The sequence below is a fragment of the Vitis vinifera genome, chromosome 10 (assembly GCF_030704535.1).
Source record: "Vitis vinifera cultivar Pinot Noir 40024 chromosome 10, ASM3070453v1".
Taxonomy (NCBI): Eukaryota; Viridiplantae; Streptophyta; class Magnoliopsida; order Vitales; family Vitaceae; genus Vitis; species Vitis vinifera.
The window spans coordinates 15,328,787-15,342,353 of NC_081814.1; the positions used below are offsets into that span (position 1 = coordinate 15,328,787).

At 38.6% G+C, this 13,567-nt stretch overlaps 2 protein-coding genes across 2 annotated transcripts; both read left to right on the forward strand.

Moving 5' to 3' along the window:
• The first annotated feature begins 1,590 nt into the window (after positions 1-1,590).
• On the forward strand, positions 1,591-3,772 carry LOC132254558 (uncharacterized). Its single transcript, XM_059740444.1, has 3 exons — positions 1,591-1,796; positions 1,891-2,106; positions 2,494-3,772. Exons 1-3 carry the CDS (start codon positions 1,591-1,593, stop codon positions 3,770-3,772), a joined length of 1,701 nt encoding a protein of 566 aa, XP_059596427.1.
• A 755-nt stretch (positions 3,773-4,527) lies between these two features.
• On the forward strand, positions 4,528-7,409 carry LOC132254559 (uncharacterized). Its single transcript, XM_059740445.1, has 10 exons — positions 4,528-4,589; positions 4,860-5,435; positions 5,536-5,676; positions 5,783-5,848; positions 6,004-6,274; positions 6,375-6,585; positions 6,673-6,757; positions 6,869-6,946; positions 7,056-7,163; positions 7,254-7,409. Exons 1-10 carry the CDS (start codon positions 4,575-4,577, stop codon positions 7,407-7,409), a joined length of 1,707 nt encoding a protein of 568 aa, XP_059596428.1. The 5' UTR covers positions 4,528-4,574.
• The last annotated feature ends 6,158 nt before the right edge of the window (positions 7,410-13,567 follow it).

Here is a 13,567-nt window from a genome sequence, read left to right on the forward strand (position 1 = left end):
TCATTTCGGCTATCCCGACCAATTCATTTCAGCCCAAATACATTGCCCAAATTTATCTGGCGATTTCAGTGTGCCATTAATCCCCACCGTGGGTGTCGTCCCGTGCTGAGCATTGAGGAGGGAGCTTCTCTGACCATCAGGTAAAGTAGTATTTTATTTTAAGCTTAAAGCTTAAACCCCGTAACTGGCTCTAAGACATGGCGTGGGTTATGGTCTTTTTAAGACATGGCTCACAGTTTGAAATAGTGAGGATCCGCATGGGCTAATTGCATATGCATGTTGTGGTATGAAAAAAGTTATTATTTAGATAATTATGTTTGTGTTCGATTTACATGATTGATAGCCTTGACATGGAAAAATCACTTCTTTTTATTAAACTGTGATGTCACCATGATTCACTTGTTTGTCCATGAATATGAGAACCCTCGATTGCCATTCATGATAATTGTGATGCTGAAGATGACATAAAAATATATTTTGATTTTCCATGCATTTTACTTGGTTCAGTTATGTTTGTTTGGTTTAGCATTGCATATTGAATTGAAAAGTTAGTTTGATAGGTGCAATTTTATTCTAATATATCATAAGTAAATGCAAATAGATTCTCTTTTGCAAACATATTTTTTGTCCTTTCGTTCAAATTATATCATTGAGCATTATATTTACTTCCTCGTGCGGCAATCTAGTTGAGTTCGCTAGTTCGCCTGTTACCTATTTTCGAAAAAAACCCAAGTTCTTTGAACCCTCTAGTATGAGATATTGTGGGATACCTAGTATGTGTAGATAGATTATCATTTCGAACTTCATGAAATCTGTAGCTAACATGAATATAAATGCGAAATAAAGAAACAGATCAGTTCAAAGGCAGTTTAATGAGTCTTAATTCTATTTTTGAAATCCAATATTAAGGGAGTCAATACATAAGAAACCAATTAAGGGATTTCTCGTTGAAATCCAGAATGGTTTCCAACAATCATTGTAGTGGCCAAATACCTCTTTCCATGTTTACTATTCACAATTGCTAAATATCAAATGCAGCAAATGCAATATTATTTTCAGCATACAATTGAAGCAAATTGAAATTAAGTTAAATTTGAAGTTGTCTATTGAGTATGAGCCAAAACACTAATGACATTGGCATGATGTGTCCATTTATAAGTCTGAAAAGTAATTGTGATGTTCCTATTGGGATCTAGAGGGTCATAGCAATCTGCAAAAAACAGAGGAAGAGTCGACCAACCAGTGAAAAATAGAATAAGTGAAGTAACATTTGGAAAAGTATATGCATAAATGATGCGTGATAATCTGGACATGGCGACTAGTAATAGTCTGAACTTGAAAGCAAAAGGCCAAATGAGAGAAAATATGAAGGCCATTTTCTATAATATGCATAATTGTTTGATCTATAATATGATATTTGTGCTATGTTTGTATAGGTTAATGGACGCAACTAATAGGATATATTGTTACATTTTTGTGGGTGGCAAACTTGTCCAAAAAAATGATGGGCAATGGGAATACTTGGGTGGAAGAAGCAAAGGTATTCACATATATAAAGGAATGGCATTTGAAGATTTCACCAAAAAAATCATGGAGAAATTTGACATTTCCCTTGACGTGATGAAGATGCACTACACGTTGAAGTTCAATCCCAGAGTCATCCAAGATTTAGAAGATGAGGATGATTTGGATAACGTGGTTTCCCATAGTGATGACTTTGCAAATGTATACCTAGTAGACTTACCCTCTGTGGAAGCCATTGAAGCAAATATCCCGAATTCACAGTTGGCATTTCGGTAATGGACTTTAACATCAATGTTTATTTAAAAAATTGTGAATATCAATTTTACACATCACGTAGTCTAATTATGTTAATATATGTCAATGCAGAGATCCACCTATCACGTTCCCGTCCTCTAATGCATCATGCGATCCAATTCGTAACACTATGATGCTATCAAGAGGATTTGCGTCGCGTGCTGCAGATACTGAGTACATCCCTTTGGAATCGATTCGTTTTCGTGAGGCAATATTAGGGTCGGGACATACATTTAAAAATGCCGAGGAGTTTCGCAATGCAATTTACCAGATGTCATTAGGTGGAAGGTTTGAATACAAGTACACGAAAAATTCCCCTACGCATATGTCTGTCAAGTGTTCGGTTGATGGTTGTCCTTGGAAGATAACAGCTCACGCTGTCGAGGGAAATGTCATCTTGCGAGTTCATACTTACCAAGTGAATCATAATCATATAGCTCAGGATGAGTGTTCATCTAAGGTGAAGGTTTCTTCAAAGAGAGGTGCGGTTGTTGTTGAAGATGTGTTTAGAACCACTCCAGACTATCTTCCTCGTCAAATCTGTAAGGATTTTGAACGTGATCATGGGGTTCAATTGACATATAACCAAGCATGGCACCTTAAAGAGAAGGCAAAAGAGCGCATATATGGAGTACCACGCGACTCTTACACGTTTCTCCCTTGGTTATGCCATAGGCTAAGAGAAATAAACCCGGGCACAATTGCGGAGTACACTTCCCAAGAAGGTCACTTCATGCAATTGTTCATTGCCCATGCATTTTCAATTCAAGGGTTCATCATGGGGTGTCGACCTGTATTGGCTATTGATTCGTGCCACCTAAGCGGTCCATATAAGGGAGCTCTTTTGTCTGCCATTGCATATGATGCAGATGATGGAATGTTCCCTCTGGCCCTTGGTGTGGTAAGTTCAGAAAATTATGAGGACTGGTATTGGTTTTTGGATAAATTAAAGGGGGTATTAGATGGTAAAGAAGTTGTTATTATATCAGATAGACATCAGGGAATCTTGCGTAGTGTTTCCGAGTTGTTTGGGACAGGAAATCATGCGTATTGTTATCGACATGTGAAGGAAAACTTTTCTAGCTTCTTCAATAAGCAAACGATTCGAGGAAAGAAAGGAAAAGAAGATGCTTTGCTACTTTTGGACAGCATTGCGTATGCTAGGTTGGAAATAGACTACAATGAGGCATTTGAAAAACTTGTGCGCTTCAATGAGAACCTAGCAAAATGGGTTGCGGAAAACAATCCCGAACATTGGGCAATGTCAAAGTTTCTTAAAAAGCGCTGGGACAAAATGACAACTAACATTGCAGAGGCGTTCAATGCATGGTTAAGAGAAGAGCGTCACCAAACAATTTATACTTTATTGTTAATGCACATGGATAAACTTGTAGCCATGTTGGACAGCCATATGCGTGATACACAAAAGTGGAAGAGCGTGGTTGGACCGAAAACTGAAGAGAAGTTAATGTCAAATATCATGAGGTCTGGTCCGATTAGTGTGCTACCCTATTTGGGAGGGACGTTTAAGGTGTTTACTGGAGAAGTTTATTTGGTTGTCGATATGAATCAACGGACGTGTACTTGCATGACATGGCAAATGTCCGGTTTGCCATGTGCACACGTATGTGCTGTCATCCGCACACTGAGACACGACGTGTATGACTATATTGACCCATGTTTTCATGTCTCCATGCAAGATTTGATTTACTCGGGTCAGTTTCAACCATTACCAACACACAATATGCCGAAACTTTGTGACGATCGAGGATATGTTATAGATTGCGCGGGCAACTCCTTTCCTGCTTGCCAACCCCCTCATGTGAGACGCCCTCCAGGAAGACCCCGACGATTGCGCATTGAATCACAGTTTTGTCATAAGAGAGCAATTCATTGCTCGCGATGCAATGGAATAGGTCACAACCGCTCTAAATGTAATAATCCATTGCCGTGACATTTGCATTTTATTTGGTTGTACAATTTCCTCATTTTGTATCATTCCATACATGCTGTTGTATGGTATATGGTATGGGGTTGTTGACTCTCGTTGTTCTGTATTGCCCTATTTATAGGCACGATGCACTATTTTGGAATTTTTCTTATTTAGAGTTGCTTTTAATAACCAACTTAATTGAAAGTGCACTTTGAATGTGGTTTCTTTTTAGTTGTTATTTAATTCCATCTCTGTCTCTACATTATCGAGCATTTATTATTTGGAGCCTCATTAAGGATGACAATTTCTGTTACATTATTTTACGTATTGGGGTGACAAAATTTATTTTTTCAATAAAGCGAGACTACCCCTTTATTTATTTCCAAGTTGTGAATTAGTCCTCTTATCACATTATCTTCTGCTTGCACCTATTTTAATGTGCCATCAATTTCTAAGACGTCATAAAAATTGTCTTTCAATTTGTCCTCAATTAGATATACTTGTTACACACGTTGTCCATATGGTTATTATCTAGTAATTTATCTGGTTGCTGGTTGGATAATCGATCATACACGTGTTTCCTTCCAAACTCTACGCGTTTTCGTAAAATGTCATATTGTTATGTATTTCATTTATTTTTCCCTTACAACTATGATTATGGAACACCATTACCAAATTAATCAAAAAGATTAATTGTCCAAATAGTCAATTGACCTTTCCCTTTATTATTAGTTCCTCCACGTCATCATTAACTGCTATAACATGCATTTCCAAGTGCCCGTTCTTCCAAGGTTGAATCTTACAACAATCATTTCATTCTTCTATGGCCACTACGGAGGTGATGCATTCTTTCTTCTTTTTAAATATTGATAAGTTATTTCGGATACTTCATATTTTTCCCAACTTACGACCTATAGTTGTTTTTGATGTTAAAGATTGAATAACATAAACATCCAATCGTAAATTATGATCCCACATGAATATGTTTGTTTGTTCATTCAATTTTATTGCTTTATTCACAACGCTTACGTATTCCTATTGATGTTAATTTTTTCATATATAAAATTCATTTGTAAACTACTAATGACCTCCAACCATTTCAATGCAGTCCACCAGATTATACACACGTTGTTCATCTTCTCGGTTTCTAAAACTATGCAACAGGCTCCCTCCTGAGAAATTGGACGTGGTTCGAGACCTTCAATTTGGAGGTCTTCTTCACTTAAATTGCAAGGAGATCCGGCATAATCTCTGTACATGGCTGATTGCCCATTTTAATGTTGGGTACAAACGCATTGAGATTACATCCCACATAAGGTATGATCTGACAGCTGCTGATGTCGGCCTTGTCTTTGGCCTCCCGACGACTGGCCGGATTCTAGATATTGCTACTACCCCGTCTGATCATCCATTCGGTACCCTCAACACATGTGAGGAGAGACTCCTCAACTTACCAATTGGGGAGGAGTTCCGTAGATGCTTCATTTACTACGCTTGTGCGACGCTATTAGCCCCCACCTCAAGGATTGATGGATGCCGAAACTTGTGGCATACCATCCATGAAGATGGTTTCAGAAATGATGTTAATTGGGGCCAATTTGTTGTTGACCAGCTTGTGGAGGGTATAAGACGATTTAAGCAAGGGAACAGCGTCTGGGTTCATGGTTGCATTATTTTCCTCCAGGTATTGGCCTGCTTTAACATTCATTAATTGGTAACTTTGACTTTTTTAACATCAGTACCAACAAGTAAGAATTATACATATCTTTATTTCCATTGTGCAGCTCCATTACGTAATGAAATTCAAAATTCCTTCCGTTCATGTTCCGATGACAGCGCCCCTACTCTCAGCATGGTCAGATGAGTTGATAAAGGAGCGCTTATCTGCTGAGATAAGTGAGTTTGGGAGTTTTGGACATGGCGAGGTAGTCATTGATTCGGCATGAAGTTTGTTATATATTGATTTACATGCAATGTGAATACCTCCAATGTTTCTATGTTCTTAACATGCCTGATGTTCTCATAATGCAGGCGTTTGCTGAATCGTCACCGCCCCGTACACATGTCGAGGATGACAGTGGACCGACAAGTAGTAATGTATGCTAAAACTACTTGTTACTTTATGCATTGAGTCCATCTGAATCACATAACAATTTGGTTATCATCGCTATATTGTTAATAACTTCTAACCAATTTTCTTTTAAGTAGTTTGAAATTAAATTTGCCTATGCCAATTCGTTCTCATGTGACAGGAAATCTTGGATAAGTACTACGCAGCTGAACGCCAAATAAATTCTTATCAAAAAGGCATTCAGCACCAGCTTGGCATCATGCGTGGTCTGATCCAAAGATTGGATGGTCGAAGAAAAAGAAGTGTACATTCACCTACTGCTGCTCACTCGGGCTATGCAGCGGATGAGTTTCCTGATGCCGAGCCTGATTCATCCGCTGCCCGATATGACATGCCAACCCATTCCACCGAACAAGTACCGGACACTCCTATTCGCCATCCACCTATTATTGGTAACATTTTGGCCACATTCATTACTGCATTAGTGGTAGAAAATATGTCAAATTGTATTGGGGTTCAGTTAACTAATCTGTTGATACTCCAAACAAACAGCTGATGACGAAGTTGTCGTCCTTGACCCCTTACCTTTGCGTTCTATGACTGTGGCCCGATCCCATAGCATTGGGAGGCAACGGAGAGTCCGTCGGATGGCTCCCAGTGTATTGTCACCATTCATAGCGCAGGCACAAACGCGACATTCTGCCATAAAGATGGACCTAAAAGCGGCAGCTGCAACTGTATTTGATGGGGAGTTGGACCCCAGGCATGTTATATCATATACTACTCCAATTTCAAGTGTTTCCACATGCAACAAATCGTATTACTCTAACATATATGGTTTTGTTGGCAGCGAAGAGTTTGTTTCCATGCACGACACAAGTTTAACCAGAGGCAACCTCGCGTCTTTCCAGGGAGACTCTTGGATTGGCAATGATGTTAATATTTCAATTTTTCCACTAGTTTGCATTATTTTTAATTTTAATGTGATGTAACATCTCATTAGTCAATCTGAATATCGATTACATTTTAATCATTTCTTCTTTTAGGTCGTGGATGCATTTTGCCGAATGTTGCAATTCGATGATGAATCAAGGACAAAACTATTTCTCTCCCCATACATAGCTGTAACGAATGCTTTTAATGGCCCCTACATCTGAATTTCCCTTGTTATGATAACATGTCCACACGTTTGCACATGTTTCCATGCATTAACTACGTTCATTTGATATACAGGACATGGTGATTCGTTCCAATGCAAAATATTTGACGCACGATGCAATTGTTGCGCGTTTTGATCCATATATGTATGCCTTTGATGGTTCGTATCAGCATGTTACTCAGGTCAGACTTGCATTCCAATGTTTTATGTGGCATCATCTGATCTCCTTGACCCATTATATTTGCTAATCCATTGTATGTGGCATCATGAAGGTCTACTTACCGGTCCTTTTTAAAAACCATTGGACACTTTATGTCTATGACTTGCATAATAAGCGAATCCAGCTCTTGGATTCTCGGCCTGGACGAAAAAGGAGTTGTATGACTGGAATACAACAAAAATTGGTAAGGTTCCTTCCACTCCCCTAATATTAGTTGCATTGTACAACATACTGTAAGTTTGAATGTCAATTACTTTGCTTCTTTAAGGCCAAAGTTGTTCTAATGCTTGTTGCCGACAAGAAAGAAATGGTTGCTGTAGACTTGAACATGTACAGTTTTGTCATGCCAGACGTACCATGCCAACCAAATGAGTTAGTGTTTACCACAATTAAGTTTAATTTGATTTCATAGCATTTTCCAAATTTTATACTCCCCATTTCACGCTTTTTAAGTTCTTACACATTACTCTTTCTGTTAGCAATGACTGCGGCGTTTTTATTATGAAATTCATGGACAACTGGTCCAATGGGGGACTCTCCAAATCGATCGATGTGGTATGTACATATAGGCTTTCACTATGCCATCATTTATATAAAAATTGCATAGCATAGGCAACTTATTTAACCTTTCCTTATATGTCTTTTAAACATGAATGAGTGCAGGCCAAGATGAAGAAGTATAGATTGAAGCTACTGGGCAGATTATTGCTTTCATCACATAATGCGCATCGGCATCGATTCATGGCAGTTTGAGATACACTTTTCAATAGGATGTGACGAGGATTTTTAAAGCTGATTGTACATTATACAGGAAAAAGTACATACACATGACAATGTATTGCGAATATTATGGCTTATCTATTTGACAAATAAAAAACAAATTATCCATCTATCTTACATAAGTATTTTCACTTTGATAACTTGCATTTGGAGGACACACTGTATGAGGGGTACTACGTCAGCAAGAAAAATTTCATACAAAACATTTTGAAAAAAAAGAAGATAACAGTTGTCGCGGTCGGGTATCGATTGGGTTTACGACCGGGGAAACAAATCCGGTCGACCGGTTACTAAACCCTCGACAAGTATTCGACCGGGTAACGACTGGTCAATGGTGTACACACGACCGGGAAGCCACCATCCTCAACCGGTCACATACAGCCACTGGGAGAGAGAGAATGTAAAAAATAGTTCCGACCGGTATTCGACCGGATATCGACCGGTTGACCACCGGTACCAACCAGCCACTGGGAGAGAGAGAGTGTCGAAACTGCACTCGACCGGTACCTCGACCTATGATCGACCTCCAATCGACCGGACGATATGATTACTCAACCGGTCACACACAGCTACTGGGAGAGAGAGAAAATGAAATGCTGTCTTGCGACTGGGGGTCGACCGGTTGAAGATGGCCGGTCGACCGGTCGTTTCACATAGCGCGCATGTCTTCGACCGGTCGAACATATGTTGACATTGTTTTTGCTATGAAAAAATTGATGTTTTGTCTGTAATTATTGATAAAACATATAATAGCTAGAGAAAAAAGGTTAGCTATTTTTAAAAATAAAACATTAAACATACAAATTATTTTTAAATCATATTTAAAAATATTAAAAATATTTTTGGTTCTTAAATTGACCTTGTTTTACAAAAAATCTTAGATTAGTTTTCAAAAGTCATTTCTCGTAATTGTTTTTGAAAATAGTTACCAAATAGACTTTATATATTTAGCAAAATTTATGAAACACTTTTATTTTATTTCATGTATATTTTTTAAAATAATAAAATCTATTCAATTATATTTGGATTTAAACCTTTAAGTTTTACTTTAACAATATCAATAATTTACCATCTCCAAATGTCAAAATATGTCATTTTATCCCGAAATTTCATGAAAAAAAAAAAGGGTATGTAGATAAATTGTACACAAAATATATATATATATATCATATTTTGTAATTGATTAAAAACTAAATATTAAGTTAGTCTAAGATCCTAAAATGGTTATTTACAATTTAGTTTGTAACATGTTAATTACTTTTAAAAATTTAGGAGTCGTAAATGTTATTTTTTAAGAATAAAAACAAAATATCCATTAAATCAATATTATTATATTCAATAATAAGATTTAAAATAGAAAATAAACATTAAGCCAACCCCAAAAGAATAAAAAAATAAAAACAAATTTCCAATAATTTTTTATTTTATCTAGTTTAATTTACAAAATGTAATTATCTTCTACTATTCCAACAATTTAAGAAAACTTTATATCTCAATATGAAATTTCCTTAAATTATTTAATTATTTATTTATAAATTTAAATTATCACTTATATATATATATATATATATATGTTTGCAGTCATAGGTATTCAATTTAAATCAATTATAAATGAAAATTCAATTTCATATCATTGTTATAGAGTCTCGGAATTGTAAGAGTCAAAGCAACTCTAACACTTTCCAAGCCAAAGCGACTGTTCGGCTTCTTACTTACAGAGGGGGTCAACCGCGAGTGGAGCGAGCGAGGCATTCGTGGGGTTGTCTTTTGAAATACCCCCCGTGCGGCATTTTGACATTGTCAGCCTTCAAGGGTTTTGGGTATTCAGCTTGGTGGGAAACCTACTTTGAACGGCATTGCAGCTATTTCATGGCTTCGGAGTGGGTTTTGAAGGGTGTGGAATGATATTTGGGAGGTCGGCCGTGTGTATTGGAAGGGGTCCTTGATCAGCGCGCGTCAAAGGCGGTTTCTCACCTGTTCCAGCGCGCCAATCTCCTTTGCTTCGGTTTGTTATCACTTTGAGCTGCTCCTCTATTTCTCTACTACCGTCGTCCCATTCAGTTTCACTCTCTCATGCCGCCTAGGAGAGATACGGCTGCCTCTAGGGCACAGGGCAAGCGCCCTGCTGAGCCATCTCAGCCCGGTGAGGCGGAGGCCCGCCAAAAGGCAAGGTTTGACACCGGTCTTTTCACTTCAATGGAGGAATATCAAAGGTACAAGCAGAAGTTTTCCCACAGGAAGGTTGTTCCAGGGAGAAATATTAATTTCTCCCAACTACAGCATTTCGACTTTGAGGGACTATTCGCACGTATGGGGTGGCTGCCATTAGTCACTATTTCCGAGCCGATATTTCCGACATTAGTGAGGGCATTCTATTCACGAGTGACATATGGACACGGAGGGCCGATTGTTTCGACCGTTAGAGGTGTGCAGATCAAGCTTGACCCGGAGAGCATATGCCGCATTTTAGACATCGCTCCAGTCGGACTCAGGGTATATGAGTCTAAGGGTTGGCCCACTGTGGCGGGTTTCGAGCCTACAGAGGCGATACAGAGGATGTGCGGCCTTGCTGATGCGCGGGGGATGGGCAAACCATCAGCACATAGCCTGACAGTTAGATCTCGCATCCTTCACCACATGATCCTATACATTCTCTTGCCACGAGGCGGCCACCGAGATGAGGTATCATATCTGGAGGCATTTATCATTGATTCGATTATGAGGGGGAGACGGATTGACGTTGGATATGTGATGATGATGCACATGCTTGCATGCTGCGAGAGCTCCACACGTGTTCTCCCCTATGGCCGTTTTCTGACACGAGTATTCAAGGATGCGAGGGTTGATTTGAGCAAGGAGCAGGACTTTGAGGCCCCAAGTAGTTATGACACATATGATGAGCAATCGTTGGCCCGTATGAAGTTTGAGAAGGGGCCTGAAGGAGCATGGATTAGGAAAGTGGAGTGACCAGTACCACAGCCTGCCGTTGAGGAGGAGGCGGAGATTGGGGAGATGGAGGGTGGGGTTGCCCCTCAGAGAGATTATGAGCATACACTGACTGAGGTTGAAATACCTGTACAGCAGTCCGAGGGCTGCCAGTTGCGGCCGACGGTATCAGGGGGGATGACTTTTGAGGCAATGCACACAGCCGGAACATCTTCGCAGCCATCATTCACTGATCCACCTCAGGCGCAAACATCACCTCATAAAGCTCCATACGGACCTAGTCAGGCTTGGATTGATTTAGGTGCTCAGATCAGCTCACTGGGCGCTCGGATTGAGGAGCTAACAATTGTCAAGGATATGCGATTCCACTCTATGGAGGATCGCATGGATCATTATCAGACAGGCTTCACCGAGCAATTCCAGTCTATGCAGCAGAGATTTCAGAGTATTGAGGATCGCATGGATCAGCAGCAGGCTACCTTTGCGCATATCCTCCAGAGGCTTGATCGCCAGGACAGTCAGCATGAGGACATGATGGCTTACATCCGATCCGTGTTTCCACCACCACCTCCTAAGTCGTGATAGCAGCGATAGCTATATAGGATTAGCATAAGTACATGCAAATCATTGCCATCTTTGTGTCTGTTGTCTATGTTTACTCTATATTTCACTTGACTATATATATATATGTCTATGTTTATGTATATATATGTCTATGTTTCCTCTATATTTCAGCTGACTATATATATATATGATTTCTTTTGTCTTATGTGAATTATACGTTTACTTTTAATGATTATCATTTTAATGGGCCCAAGTGCAATTTTTTTAACTATTTGTTTCCAAAATCAAAACATTAAGTATGTCAAAAAATTATGTGGGTGCAAAAAATTTTTGTATGATATAGTACAACCTCCATCTTTCGCCTGATCCATCTGATCGGCTGTTACAGGCGAGGGTGTGTGCGACAGGGCGTCCAGGTAGGTCACCGGTCGACCGGTTACACTTTCCCGGTCGTGTACCGATCGTGTACCGGTCGAGGTGGCCGACTCATTATCTCTCAAGTAGGTCCTTGCCTCTTGGGGAGTCAACAGTGTATGACTGTGGTTTTGCATTAAATGGGGTTAAATTATAAACTAGAAATCATGCATATTGAAATGACATCGCTTTGTAAGTTTTCAATTTGATTTGCCTTCAATCCATGTCCGAAGGGCCTGAGACAGGGCTGGTGAAGGGGATAATGGAAGGCACCATTCGAAAGTTATCACTGCCCTCACATAAAGGCTAGGGCTAGGGGTTACTTCAATTATGCAACCATATATGGAAGGGGTCCTTCCAATTATATCCAGTTATATAATGCATTCGGATAAAATTTCAAGAATCTAAATACAATAACTAATAGATCAACATGTCCATTATGTCAAGACTTAAGTAATGGTAATAATTCAAAAAACATTATGCACACATACAACACTTACATAAATCAAGGCATTTAGAAGATACTATGTCACTCGAAAGTAAGGAGGATGAATATAGGAAGGAGGGAGGTTTGAAAGAATATTGAAAAAATAAATGAGCAAAGAATTTTTCGAAATTCGTTTGAAAACCCTTAAGTTAGGTAGCCTTGTACACCCTTGTACAGTTAGCACATTGGCCTTGTACACTTAGTGTAAATGCCTTGTACAGTTGGAGAAATCCATAATAGGGACTACCAAACAAGTGCATATGGGTGGGAAAACAATGCTTCCACTCTCATGGATAAGGGAAAAGGATGAAAAAGCTAATCCTCGTTTTGCTTCATATGCATCATTAGTATGGGAGCTAATAAAATTAATTAACATGGTAGCCATCACATAAAATACGTGCAATGAGGCACCATTCAAGTAATATGTGTGAGGAATGTCCCTGAATATTGGAAAAAGTAAATGAGTAAGTTCTTCAAAATCAGCAAGTAAAGAAATTCTTCAGCAAACTTGGAGAACGACATGAAATGAGAATGAGACATTATTTGTCCAACAACCAATATAAACGGAGGGAAAACAAAATTTAAAAACAAGAAACATGTGCTGATAAACTGCAAAATAACCAAAATTTAAGTTCAATACATTGGAATTTTAATTGGAATGAAATGCATAATTACATGTCCCGAAACGTATATGATACTATTTGATGAAAATAGTTACAATGTAAAAACTTAAAAGAAGGTTGGTATCTTATTATCCAACTCTTAACATAGATTGGCTTCCTATAAAATAAACTATCTTGATCATCTACACTTCTCTGTTTGTTCTCTTCTCATCTTTCATATGATGTTAAGCCTCTTATTTTGAAGTATTTGTATTAATCGTGACAAAGCTCCCACTTCAAGAATCTACCCACCTGCACACATAAAGGGAAAAACAATTAGTTCAAGGATAAAAGATCATTTATTTGCTTCATCTAAAAACGAACATGAAAAGATGCAATTTGACACGGTCATGTACTCGTTTAAGTTCTCCTATTATCCGTCACTCAATACTGTGCACATAATTTTCCATTGATGCAGAGTCATAAATCTGTCTTACAAACAAAAGAAGTCAACATACTAATAATTTAAGAATATTGGAAGGATGAAAATTATGAGAAAATAAACCTCTAAAG